Below are 13,398 nucleotides of genomic sequence, written 5' to 3' on the forward strand. Positions count from 1 at the left end.
GGTGGGGGGCCATGCCTCCTCGCAGCCGCCCTCCCTGCAGACCCCTCCCCTGCCACACACCTGGGCCACGTCCTCATGCTTGTTCCACTTGGTGACCAGCAGCAGCCGGGCCAGGGCCTCAGGGAAGCGCTCCTGGACCTCATGGCGCATCTTCCACACCAGGTCCTTCTCATGCTCGTACAGCTCCCCAGACCCACGCCGCTCCAGGATCTCCCGAAGCTGCAGCTGCTGAGGGGCGCAGGGGAGGAGGCTGCAGCCGGCCCCGCCTGGCTCCACACCCGGCCACGCGCCATCTCCGCACCCCGCCGCCCACGGCCCCGCTCACCTCCTCCTCCGTGGGCCGCCCGTGCTCCCCATGCCGCCCCAGCTCCAGGATCTGCAACAAGCGGCCCTGCCTTCAGTGGCGCCCCCAGGGCCTGTGCCAGCCTGCAGGGCCCCGGGGCAGGCGACAACACAGCTGACCTTGTGAGTCAGTCAGTGACTCTATGTGGTGGGGACTGTCCTGTGCACTGCAGGGTGTTGAGTGGCACCCCACCCGTGTGAGAAGCCAGGAGCATCTTTCCCACCAAAAGTGTCTTTGTCTTTGGATACTGCCTGAGGTCCCCTGGGGGGAAAGTGGTCCTTGGTTGAGAACCACTGCTCTAGGGTCCGTGGAGATTTCCAGAGAGTCAAAGAAGCCTCCCAACTCTGTGTGGCGGCCCAGCCCCCACCCCAGACAACTCACGGGGCACGGGGACCACACTCTGGGTCACCCCCGAGGCAGGATCAGGAAAATTTACCTAATTTAGCCATGTAGCCTCTGAGCAAGGCAGGTCCCGGACCCCAGATGGGGAGGGGCCCTCACTGACCTTGTCCAGGGCAGGGTAGTACACTGGGTGGGGGGCCACTTCCGGGAGGCAGATGACCAGAGCGGCAGCGCTCTCGGTATTGGGGTTGCTGCGCACGGTTCCCGTGGGGTTCAGAAGCTCCCCTTTCTCGTCTGCACACAGGGACAGATGGGGTTACATTGGAGGAGTGCCTGCAGGTTGAGAAACCCCCCCCCCCACACCTCCCCCTCCTGGTCTGGGCCAACCTGGGACGGAGGGCCACATGTAGAGACAGCATTCGCCAGTCTTAAGCTGGTCCTTGTAGTCAAAAAGGGTGAGGTTGGCCCAGGCAATTGGGCAGTCCTGGGAGAGAAGGACACGGAGGATCAGTGGTCAGTACCAGGTCAGGGCCAGCACCCGAGCGTCTCCTGCTCGTCTGCAGGGTGGGCCTGCCTCTGGGCCAGCGTCCCTGTCTGCCCTCAGACTCCCTGTGAGGAGGCCGGCCAGGTCAGCCCCATCCTGGCTCCCTTCTGCTCCCCACTCCCAGCTTCTGGAGGAAACCCCAAACCCCATATGAAAGCTGGCCCAGCTCAGGGCCAGGGGAGGCAGCATGGCTCAGAGGCCGGTCACATCCTGGGGTCCATGACTCAGAGCCCAACGTCCACTCCTTCCCAGCCAGCTGCTGACTCGGGCCACCCTGCAAGCGGGTCTTTCCAGCCCAGGCAGCTGCCTCCAGGTTCCTTGCAAGGACCAGAGGCCCGAGTCACCCTGCTAGCAAGCCTGGGAACCTACAAACAGCACATGGCAGGGGCAGTGGCTGGGGGGAGGGGTGGGAAGCTGGTGGTCCCAGGGCGACAGAACCGGACTGGGCCCACCAGGTGTTCACAGGCTCCCCGGCAGCCCCACTCACCGCCTTCTTGGACTTCTTCTTGGTGGAGCGAGCCTTCTTGGCCTTCTCGATCACGGCGTACAGCGCGAAGCAGAGGCGGGCCATGCGCGGCAGGTCACAGACGTTGATGTCGAACTCCAGCCGCTGCTTCCACACGGGCTCCGAGCACACGCTCACCTCTGAGCTCGACACTGTCTTGCACAGCGTCTCGTTGCCATGGAAGAGCCCGGCCTGCACCACCAGCTGGTGAAGGCGTAGGCGTAGGTGACAGGTGGCAGTAGCCCAGCCCCCTTGCCCCTCCCAAGTTCCCTACCCACCCACCCAAGGCTGGACTTTCCTCCCAAAATGTCCTCATTCCAAGTGGGTCTGAATCTCACCTTCCCATGTGGAAGGGTTAGGGATGGAAGAGGGACAGCTGGCTGGCTGCCTCAGAGGGACGAGTGGCCATGGGCCCGGGGCGGGGGTGAGGTGGAGGGAAGGGCGCCATGGGCTGTGGCTGGGGGGCTGGTCTCAGCTCCCCCGTGGCTCTGTGGGACCCCAAGGCATGTCGCTTCCTGCTCTGGCCTGTTTCCCCAGCTGGGCTCAGGAACTCCAGGGCCCCTCTGAGCACTAACACTCAAGGACTGCCCCCACGGCTCAGTCCTGTGAGCCGCCCCCCCCCCCCCAGCCCCGTGGTTGGGGAAGGGCTTAATGTCCAGTGAACTCCAGGCCTGCTTCCTCCATCTCCCCGTGAGAGTGAACTACCTGCGTCCAAACCGGTGATCCCACTAGGGGAGCCCGGTCCTGCTGGCTTATAAAATCATCCTAAAAGATGCTCCCCGAAGACCCAACCTCTGTGGACCCAGGTTGCACATCATGCCAACGGGACAATAAAACCTGCACCTAGCAGGCTGTCCTGAGGACGGAGGACATGGGGACATGTGGGCTTGGCCCCCGGGGGCCAGGCACTGTCTGTCCCATCTGCCCCGGGAGCCCCAAACGGCCCCCAGCCTAGCTGGAATGGCTCCTCTTCCAAAGCTTGTCACCTCCCTGACTGTGGTTTTCACATCCCGGGGCTGGGGCTGGGCCTGGCCCCACAACCTCCACCAAAGTCAAGTACCCAGAACTTGCCGGGCCCAGTTTCTAAGAATCGGTCCCTCTGGCCACCAACCTGCTCCCCTCCCCCCTTCCTGTTTTGAAGCAGCTCACAACCACCCTGGGCAGGGATGCTGGGTAATGTGGTCAGGTGGCTTTCATGTGACCCCCCCTTCCTCTGCCACCCCTTCAGGCTACAGCCACCTTGTTTGTGCAAAACAACACCCACTCCCCTGGACCCAGGCGCCCCTACCTTCATCCGCTCGTCAGCATTCACTTTGCTACCCTGGATCAGCTCGATGCAGAAGGGCTGCTCCAGGGACCACAGTGACACAGAGGAGGGCTGGCAGTGGAGGGGAAGCAAGACCTTTAGACCGGAGTGATCCCAAGGCTCGGTGGCTCGTGGGGGTGGGTGTGAGTGTCACAGCTTTGTGGTGCGGCTCAGGTACCTGTCCCCAACTCCATCCTTTACCAGAAAGCCTGTCCTGCGGGCAGCCCAGGGGCCCCAACACCCTGAACTCTGGAGTGTGGGCACAGAGTTCTGCCTCCGGTGTGGAACACGGGAGCGTGAGGAGGGGACAGCTGAGAGCCAGGCCTGGAGGCTGCCCCGGGAAGTCCAAACAGGCCCCCACCCCAGCACATCTGGCTGTGTTGGTTGCCCAAGCACAAAGCCCCGATTCTTAACACTGACCAACAAGGGGCCTGAGACAGAAGCCCCTGGGCCCTCCGCTGGCCTGGGGCATGGCCCATTAGGCTCTAGACAGGTGGGAGGAGGGGGTGGGGGGGAGGAGAAGTGGAGGCTCAGCTCACCTTCTTCATAGGAATAGGGGGCGGTTTGGTGCGTGGCTTTTGGACTTGGGGGGTAGGGTTGCTCTGTTCATCCCGCATGGCAAGGATGGAGGAGGAGTGTACCATGGTCAGGTGGGGGGTCAGCCCGCTGTGCAGGCAGCTGCAGATGTACTGAGATGGGGGGCAGAGTGAGCAGCTGACAGGCCATCCCAACCGCTTCCCAGACAACAGGCCCCCAGGGGGCTCCCCCATGCTGACCACTGCCTATTCCGGGCCTTCCAGGGCAATTCCTGCCCCCGCCCACCTCCTGAAAAAAGAGCCTGCCTTGTGTTCACAGGGAGGCTCAGCCTAGCAAAGGGACTCTCTCGCTGTGACCCCCAAAGGCCTGGCTCATCAGGCTCAGGAGGGGTCAAAGAACCAGCGCCCCCAACCCTGGCCCAGGCCCTGCCTGGGCCGTGGAGAACCCCGTGGCCCAGGGCCCTCGGTCCTCACCTGGAACTGGCAGAGGGGGTAGCTGCCATACAGGTACTCCTGCTTCCCGTTCACCTGCAGGGTGTAGTCCTCGGGCTGCTCCACCAGGGGCTGCCGGAACACTGTGGCCTTCTTCCGGAGGGCAGAAGCCATCAGCGCCAGGGGCGCGTCCTTGGTGGAGACCTGGAAGGTGAAGCTCTCCTGGGGGGAGGAGGGAGGGTCAGCCCTCTGCCCTGTGAGGGGCCGCGGGGTCCTGGAGCACAGAGGAGGACTGCCCCTTGGCTGTGTTAGGCTCCCCTGTCCCTTGAACATGCGTGCGGGGTCTGATGGAGGGAGGGACACGGTGGGCTGGCACTCAGGAAACATCTGAATGAACGGACCCGTTGAACTTGCTTGGTGGGATGTGGGGCAGAGTCCTGGGCGTGCATGGCTACCCCACACGTACCAGCTGATGCTACTGGGAGGAGAGTAAAATCGGGGGCTGGTGGGTGGCTGGGGATCCTCACGGGGGGCAGCGTCCCCCACGGGCACAGTGGCCTGGAGGCAGCCCCAGCAAGAGCCCTGGCTCACCTCACTGCCCTCGAACTTGACGTTGACCAGGAGGGCCCGGTTGGGGACCCGCAGGGTACCGGGCCCCCAGCTCCGCGCCGAGGGCTCCAGCTGCAGCGGGAAGCTGTACTGCAGCCAGGCCTCCCAGCCCAGCTGCTGCCGGCGGGCAGCCGCCTCCTCGCAGAACTGGCGCATCTTGGTTCGGAAGTCATTCACTTCTGGGTCGCGCAAGGAATCAAACTCGTGCAGGCCTGAGAGGCAGTGGGGAGCCTGGTTAGCCGGGGGGCTGGGGCCGGGCCCTGGGGGAACAGAGCAGCCTCAACCCGGGCCCGCCCTGCCCAGGGTACCTTTGCCAATGAGGAGGCTGATCTGTGAGTTGATGAGCTTCTTCACCCTGTCCCCTTCGCGGGCCACCAGGCGCAGGACCGGCAGGAAGGGCTGGATGTCACACAGCCGCCGCTGCTCGTCCTCCAGCTCCTGCTGCTCCGCAGTCTGGTTGACGCAGGTGAACACATAGGCCTCCGGGTCGCTGAGCATGTGGAAGAGCGGCTCATACTGGGCTCGGTGCCACAACACCTGCGAGGGACAGTCGCCGGTCAGCCCCTCCGGCCAAGGCAGGCAGGCAGGGCCCCAGGGAGCCAGGAGGTCGGTGGAGGCTGGCTTCAATCTGGGGGGTCCCACCTTATAGGATCCTTACAAAAGAAAGCAATGGCAAGATCCCAAAATTGCCACTCTCTCCAGACCCCTGGAGCACTGACCACATGGGTCACTGCACTTCTGTGAAAGGTGCCAGGTATGCTATGAAGTCCGCAACAGAGCAGGGGGTCCCACAGTCTCCCCTGCGTGGTTACTGGGAGAGATGGCCAGCCAGACGTGACCTCCGGGCTCCCTGGTTAATCGTTCTGGGGTTCATCATCCTGATTTGTAAATGCTGGCAACTGATTCAGGAAAAGCTGAGCACACTGAGACTGAGGGGCCCATAAAACCCTCTGCGGGCTGTGTGCCCCCTGGGCAAGGTGTCCCCAAGGATCACCGGGAGCCATCTAACAGTCAAGCTTTAGTGCAAAGGCGTTCATCACTGAGTCACAGAGAAGATGAAAAAGGAGAGAATAGCCTTAGTTTTCACCCATGGCGGATGTGTAATTATGGCCCATCGATGCAGAAGGGTCAGTCACACAGGGGCGGGACCCAGAATCTAGGGACATCTGTGTAACAGAGCACTCCAAGACACCTTGTTCAGAGGGAAGAGACTGAAGCTGTAGAACAGCAGCTGTAACTCAAACCCATTTCATAGAAACCATAGTAAACATAATAATTACAGAGATCAGGATTCAGCAAACCACCAGGGTACCGGAAAGACGGCCACGCCCATTCATTTACATAGCGTCTAAGGATGCCTTTGCCTTACAAGACAGAGTTGGTAGTTACAACTAGAATCGTATGGCCGGCAAAGTCTAGACTATCTATCATGTGGCCCCTGGCGTATGTAAATATATGAAAAAACTAAAGCAGAACTGGGGCATGAGGTTAGACTGCGGGGACCCATGTGTTTTATGTTTGTACATTGCTCTGTAAGCAGAAAAATAAGAGTAGCCTTAAAGTGGCATTTACCTATAAAGTTAATAACATGAAAAAGATGTTAATGCTGAAATAAAAGGATACAAAAGTTCATAATCAGAATTAATCACAAAAAGGCAATCCCCTACTGTACATAAAAAAGAAAACAGAAAAACAGCCAAAGGGTTCATTAACTGTGGTTATCTCATATGGCCGGATCACAGATCATTTTTTCCTTCTACTTTTTTTTTATATTTCTAAATTTCAATGGGACGATATTACTTTTGGAATACAAAGAAAAAGAAATTTAATTTTTAAAGCCATCTCCCAGGAAAGAAAGATTTAAAAAAAAAACACAAAAAATTCAAAGATGGTCTATTGCTTCTCTTTTTTTTTTTTTTTTTTCTTTCTGCGCCCAAGTATAGCTTTTAAAATTCTGAGCTAAGATCTTGCCTGTGGCATGGCCCATTAAATTTCACGCTTCGTAAGTGGAACAAGCCAGTCACTACCAAATACTGTCCAGATGTCTAATCCTTTCACTCAGTCATTTGCCCCCAAAATTATTCAACAAAACCAAAAACGATTTCCAAAGATGGTTACTAGGACGACCACTCTCAAGACCAAAGCTCAGCAAAAGCCTTGAGGGGCAGTGGATGGAGTGTGGTTCCAAAAACAAGAGCAAGGTCAGGAAGAGAACGAAAGGCCACGTGGGAACCACACCCTAAGTTCTCTCTGGAAGCCACGAGCAGCATACAAGGGGATGCTGAATTGGGAATGCTATGTGGACGCTACCTGCAAGTCTTTAAATAATTCTTGGACATTACTGATAGCTTTTCAAATCTGTATCCAAGAATCTCAAATCTGAGCAATCATGCATGTGAGTGTGAGTGTCTGTTTTTCTGAGCTCTAAGGACTAGTTTTAAGGTCAGGGTTGTACCTTCTTGATGGTGCTGAGGTTGGCATTTCGGGACACGGGGAAGTTCAAATAGACCCCAGTGGGCAGCAAGAAGTCAACGGCCACGTTCTGATTCTCCTCGTTGGTCCAGAATTCCATGGGGCAGTCCACCCCCGGGGGCATCCTGCCTTCTCACTTCTCAGACACCAGTTGTCCTGGAAAAGAAAGTGAAGGCGAAATGAGTCACCAAGGATGCAGATGTGCCCGGTGAGTCTCTGAAAGGACCCTTTGGAAACCAGGACTTCAGGAGGCCCAGAATGCAGAGCTGGCCTCCCCCTGGGCCCTCGCCCTCTCTAGGGTGTCTTGGGCTCCTACTGCCCCAAGTTGAGCTGCCTATCAGATCACCAGCAGGTAGGTACTCTGTCTGCATCCCTCAGAGCAGGGGCCCAAGGTCAAGACAACAACACGACCCATTCCAAATCGTTTTGGTTTTTTTTCTCAGAAATATATACACACATGTAGAAGACCTCTGCCATCGCCACCAACTTGATAAGGAATAAAATGGCAAGACACTGGTCAGACAGCCCAGGACTTGACAAGAACTAGAGACTACACACAGTTCTTTGAAACTTTCTCACCAGAAACCAAGTTGCTTAAAATCGGCCTTGGGCCGTCCGATGATTTATAGAAACAACTTGGTTGATGCAGTCAAATTTACCAGCCTTTCCTTTATGTTTTATGATTTTTATCCTTTAGGAAAAATACTTCCCTAACCTAAAGTCACATCTTTCTAGATTTAAATGGCTTTTAAAACTAGTTGAAAGGAGATGTTTAGTGGGAGACAGGTATTCTGGCGGCTCTGCCAGATGGGCCCAGGTCTTCGTGCTCATGGCCGGAGACGCAGTCACTCTGAGCAGCTTGGCGCGTGCATTGCCCTGAGCTACCATGATACCACTGCTGAGATCCCCGTCCTCTGATTGTAAAACCACATCCTACTTTGGGTTCCTCTTTCTGAGAATGGCCAGGCCAAAGGCTTTCTTTCTGATTCAAAATGTTGGGGCTCATCAGGAATCCAGGAGAATCCACTTATAATGCTCTATGTGTGTTGGCCAAGCTAGGGAAGTCAGGAACACCTCTGGCCATTCGTTTCAGAGGCTGAGATGACCAAAGGGATAGACGGGGCTCACAGACACAGGCTCCTTTACTCCCCTGCCTCTTAGCCCCATGGAAAGGAAGCCTCCAACTACACTCATTCATCTGGAATGCAGGGAAGTACTCGGATGTAAAAAACTCATTCCTCAAAGGGGAAGACCCAGGGTGGCGTGGGCAGCACATACTAAAAGCCACAGGACAGGAGAAAGTGGAGCTTGTTCCCTCTCTGTGGGTCCAGGACCCAAGTTGCAGCTGCTCACAAGCCCCAAACTGTCTGGGAAGCCCAGAACCTTGCTCTGCAGTGTGTGTGGGGCACAGACACCAGCTAAGCCAGGGACTTCAGAACTGCTCCAAGAATGCAAACTGGTACAACCACTTTGGGAAACTGTTCAACAGAATCCACTATGCCTTGCGGCCCAGGAATCCCGCCCCGGGGCATACACCTAAAAGAAACGCACAGAAATGCAGGCGTGTATACCAAGTACGAATCCAAGAGTCAGCGGCATCGCTATTCATCAGCGCCCCACATTGGAAACTTCTCAAATGCACATCAACAGCAGAATGGAAAAATTAATTGCCTCTGCTCCCAGTGGAGTGTCACATAGCAATAAGGGATGATCTACAAATGCACACTACAACGTAAATGAATCTCACAAACACATAGCTGGTGAAAGAAGTCTGACAGAGGAGAGCGCGTGCTCATGACTTCAACGGCACAGAAAACACGCACAGGCAGGACTGGTCGATGTCAGCAGGGGAGAGGAGCTTACCCTAGCAGAGAGCAGTTACCCCGGGGGTGGGGGAGAGAGGAGGCATTTTTGGTTTCTTTTGCTGGGAATTTTTGGTTTCTTGATCTGGCAGCTGGGGACTTTTTACAAACTTAACACATTCTCAGCCCAAGTGGTTCATCTGGGTTGACTTCACTCCTGCCCTGGGACCCAGGCCCAGCCAATCAGAGCCCCGTATCCGCCCCCCCCCCCCACCGTGGGGACTGGATTGGATTGGATTGGAAGTGGGAATGGGACTTCAGCCCAGCCCACCATTGTCCATCATCTTTATAGTGATTCCAAGATGTTCATGTGAATATCAAATCAGTACAATGGGTTTTGACATCTGGACTTCTTTGGGAACTTACTCCTGGGGTAGCAGAAAACATAGACTATCTATCTACCTAGAGCTGCTATTGACCATCTGCTGCCCTTTAAGGGGTAGAATCTGAGAAGAGACCAACGTGGAGGAAAGCAGGGTTCAGCACAAAGAGTCCAGGGGAGGTCCTGAGGACAGCCTTTGATTCCTGGATCCAGCCATACCTGAAGCTAGCTAGACTCACTCCCTGGATTTTTCAGTTCTATCTGCCAATAAATCCCTCCTGCTTTTTTCTTTCTTTCTTTTTTTTAACTTAGAGCAGTTTGAGTTGAGTTTTTTTGTCACTTATTGCTGAAATTATCTGTTTCCATTATTGCAGCAAAACACTCCATTTTTGGGAGCTTCTAGTGTTTGGGAAATTCTTTCCTTGGAAATCAGCCTGCCTCTAAGAGCCACCGTGTCCTCTGTACCGCCTCTGGGGCACTCACAGTTGTTATCTGATGGCTCTTCTGCTGGACGGTGGCCACAGGACCTCTGACTGTTCTCCCTACAACATGGTTTTTGACTCTTTTGCCAAAGTCTGGTACTACGAGCTAACAAAACTCCAGCTGGGCTCTGACAGGCCAACTGTAGAAGAATGTTCTGGACACCAAGCTCCCATTTGTATCATGGCCCCCAACCCCACCCCAGAAAGTTCTTTGGTGACCATACCACAGACTTGTTGGCTGCCAACCCTCCAGGTATGTCTGGGTGAGCCAGCTTCTCCCAGTCTGTATGGAAACACAAGTCCTGGATCTGAAGGCAGGAATTCACAAATATTCTTGCTAATTCCCTCTCGTGGAAATAACCAGCACCGCCGCATTATTGGACTGGGTATGTTATCCATATCACTCATCTGCGATACATTAGTTTATTCAACTGGTATTTATTACGCACCAGGAACCACTTACTCCCCAGGAGGGGAGACCCTCACGCCCAAGCACATAGTAGGGAAGAAGGATGGTCACACGTTGTCGCACTGGACCTCAGTTCCTTTCTCCGTCCCCTGCCGGCCAGCCCCAGGCACCAAGACCGCCGTGTGGCGGCGGAGTGGTCCGGCTGTGGGCTTTGTCATGAGACCCATCGCTTCTTTGCAAGTTGTTCTCGGATGTTCTCAGTTAGACACACTTCTCTCTGGCCCAAGGCTGGAGAACAGTTTCTCCAGCTGAGAGTGTCCGAGGAGCGTGAGCTGAGTCCTGAGTGGCCAGCAGGAGTTCCTCCAAATATTTCAGTTCAAGTACTAGGCCACCAGAATCGCTCCCAGCCAGCGGCTTCAGGGAACTTGATTTAGCTCGAAGAAGGAGGGCAGGGCAAGGATGCAGTAGCCCAGAGTCACAGGTGCTCCCCCCAGCCTGGGAAGGAGGTTGCAGCCCATCTCCCAGTCCCCTGGGCTGGCAGATGTGCTGGCCGGTAGCCTGTCCTAAGCTCAGACCTACTGGAAAGTTCCTTTTGTTCCTTTTGAAAGGCCACCTGGAGCTCTGAGCTGGGGCTCTGAGCAGGTGTCTCCTGAGTCCTGCGGCCATCACAAAGGTAGCTGACACTCTAACCAGGAGCCGCTGCCCAGCCTTTGTCAACATAAAGACAGGCTTTTTGGTGCTACAGTCATGTGTCCTGGGGAACAGTATCCCAAGGGAATACTTGAGTCACACCCTCAGCAGGCTCTGTGCCGTGCCTTGGTGGGGACAGACTGAAGGGAAAGAGAAGTGTGGACTTTATCTAAGTGATAAACACCCTCCGCCCTGATGGTGATCTCCGCAAAACATGCCTGTGCCTGCAGGAGTTACTCTAGAGCGAGGGTCAAGTCCCCTCTGGGTCACTCCTACAAATCTGTCTATAGAAAGAGATGCTCATTAATCCTGGGACAAAACACCTGCCCAATGCCTGGGTTTCAGAGCTGAAAGTTACCACCCCAAGATCCCAAGAGAAGGAGCCTCAGAAACTTCTAGAAGGTCGTTATACACATAGTCCAAGTATCTACTACCATCAACCCAGGCTGGGAGGATACAAGACCGGCAGCCACGGTGACAAGGGGCAGGGGCCACGCGGGCCAGCTCTCTGCATGGTGCCGAATGGAGCAGAGTCTAGACTGGGCCTCCCAACTGGGTGCATTTTCAGGTACTTCCAGCCGCAGAAAGTCCCTCTAATCAAGCATTCTGTCTCCAGGCCGTCTCCCAGAGAACGAAATGGATGCTCTTCTTATTGCCCAACTTGTGTTGGAACTGAATGCAAGTGGGCACTTCAGAAATGGAGCCAAGCCTGACCAGGTGGTGGCGCAGTGTATAGAGTGTCGAACTGGGATGCCGAGGACCCAGGTTCGAGACCCCGAGGTCGGCAGCTTGAGCGCGGGCTCATCTGGTTAGAGCAAAAAGCCCACCAGCTTGAACCCAAGGTCGCTGGCTCCGGCAAGGGGTTACTCGGTCTGCTAAAGTCCCACGGTCAAGGCACATATGAGAAAGCAATCAATGAACAACTAAGGTGTCACAATGTGCAACGAAAAACTAATGATTGATGCTTCTCATCTCTCTCCGTTCCTGTCTGTCTGTCCCTGTCTATCCCTCTCTCTGACTCACTCTCTGTCTCTGTAAAAAAATAAACAAATAAAAAGAAATGGAGCCAAGGTGCTTTACTCAGAGCACCCACTTCCCAACGGCGCTCCTGCACGTCCACCTTACAGGAGCCTTCTAGGTCCTGGCTGGGTAGCACCACTGGTTAGAGCATCGTCCCAATACGCCAAGGCTGTGGGGTTGATCCCTGGACAGGGCACATCCAAGAATCAACCAATAAGTGCATAAATAACCAGACCCACAGGCTGACATTTCTCTCTCTTTCCCCCTCTTCTTCTCTCTCTCTCAAATCTTTTTTTTTTTTTTTTTTTTTTGGTGACAGACAGAGAGGGACTGATAGTGACAGACAGACAGGAAGGGAGAGAGATGAGAAGCATCAATTCTTCATTGTGGCTCCTTAGTTGTTCATTGATTGCTTTCTCATATGTGCCTTGACCAGGGGGAGGGAGTGGCGGGGTTTGCAGCAGAGCAAGTGACGCCTGGCTCAAGCCAGCGACCTTTGGGTTCAAGTCAGCGACCATGGGGTCATGTCTATGATCCCACGCTCAAGCCAGCAACCCCGCACTCTAGCTGGTGAGCCTGCACTCAAGCTAGCAACCTCAGGGTTTCGAACCTGGGTCCTCCACATCCCAGTCTGACGCTCTATCCACTGCACCACTGCCTGGTCAGGCTAAATACATTAAAAAAAAAAAAACTTTTTAAAAGAAGTTTTCTAGAAGCCACGCCCCTGTTCTGGCTGCCAGGAAAAGCCCAGAGATCCTTCAACAACCACATCTACTTGAAGACCTCGGGAGAAGAGAAAGTGAAGGGCCTCTCTCTGCCCTAGAAGGTTGCAGGCCCCAAGTCCTGGACATTCATTCATTTAGCAAATATTGATTTAAGCATCAGGGATGCTCTCAGAAGTTTCAGTCTAATAAGGGAGGGGAGCCCTGGCCGGTTGGCTCAGCGGTAGAGCGTCGGCCTAGCGTGCGGAGGACCCGGGTTCGATTCCCGGCCAGGGCACACAGGAGAAGCGCCCATTTGCTTCTCCACCCCTCCGCTGCGCTTTCCTCTCTGTCTCTCTCTTCCCCTCCCGCAGCCAAGGCTCCATTGGAGCAGAGATGGCCCAGGCGCTGGGGATGGCTCTGTGGCCTCTGCCTCAGGCGCTAGAGTGGCTCTGGTCGCAATATGGCGACGCCCAGGATGGGCAGAGCATCGCCCCCTGGTGGGCAGAGCGTTGCCCCTGGTGGGCGTGCCGGGTGGATCCCGGTCGGGCGCATGCGGGAGTCTGTCTGACTGTCTCTCCCCGTTTCCAGCTTCAGAAAAATGAAAAAATGAAAAAAAATAAAATAAAATAAAATAATAAGGGAGGGGGATTGGATAATGGACAAACAAGACAATTTCAGATAGTAAAAGAGTGGAATGTAATAAAAACAAGCTTGCTGGGAGGGCCCCTTGTCAGGGAAGGGTCCTCAGGTGACATCATGTTGGAGTGGAGGCCCAAATGACGAGAAGGACCCAGAAAAGGTCTGTGAAACCGGGTCCCAG

The 13,398-nt window shown here is 55.2% G+C and overlaps 1 protein-coding gene across 7 annotated transcripts in view; it reads right to left on the reverse strand.

Moving 5' to 3' along the window:
- Positions 1-13,398, reverse strand: part of PIK3CD (phosphatidylinositol-4,5-bisphosphate 3-kinase catalytic subunit delta) — a 55,889-nt gene that overhangs the window by 6,444 nt on the left and 36,047 nt on the right. For all 7 annotated transcript variants that reach the window (XM_066270501.1, XM_066270502.1, XM_066270507.1 and 4 more), the window contains 11 exons: positions 7,073-7,245; positions 4,926-5,154; positions 4,600-4,829; positions 4,051-4,230; positions 3,580-3,729; positions 3,023-3,112; positions 1,717-1,938; positions 1,073-1,169; positions 849-979; positions 326-376; positions 61-228 (listed from right to left, as the gene is read on the reverse strand). In XM_066270501.1, coding sequence (XP_066126598.1) covers positions 61-228; positions 326-376; positions 849-979; positions 1,073-1,169; positions 1,717-1,938; positions 3,023-3,112; positions 3,580-3,729; positions 4,051-4,230; positions 4,600-4,829; positions 4,926-5,154; positions 7,073-7,213 — 1,689 coding nt within the window. In that variant the 5' untranslated portion in view covers positions 7,214-7,245. The remainder of the gene's footprint in view (positions 1-60; positions 229-325; positions 377-848; positions 980-1,072; positions 1,170-1,716; positions 1,939-3,022; positions 3,113-3,579; positions 3,730-4,050; positions 4,231-4,599; positions 4,830-4,925; positions 5,155-7,072; positions 7,246-13,398) is intronic.

This window comes from Saccopteryx bilineata, chromosome 3 (genome assembly GCF_036850765.1).
Source record: "Saccopteryx bilineata isolate mSacBil1 chromosome 3, mSacBil1_pri_phased_curated, whole genome shotgun sequence".
Taxonomy (NCBI): Eukaryota; Metazoa; Chordata; class Mammalia; order Chiroptera; family Emballonuridae; genus Saccopteryx; species Saccopteryx bilineata.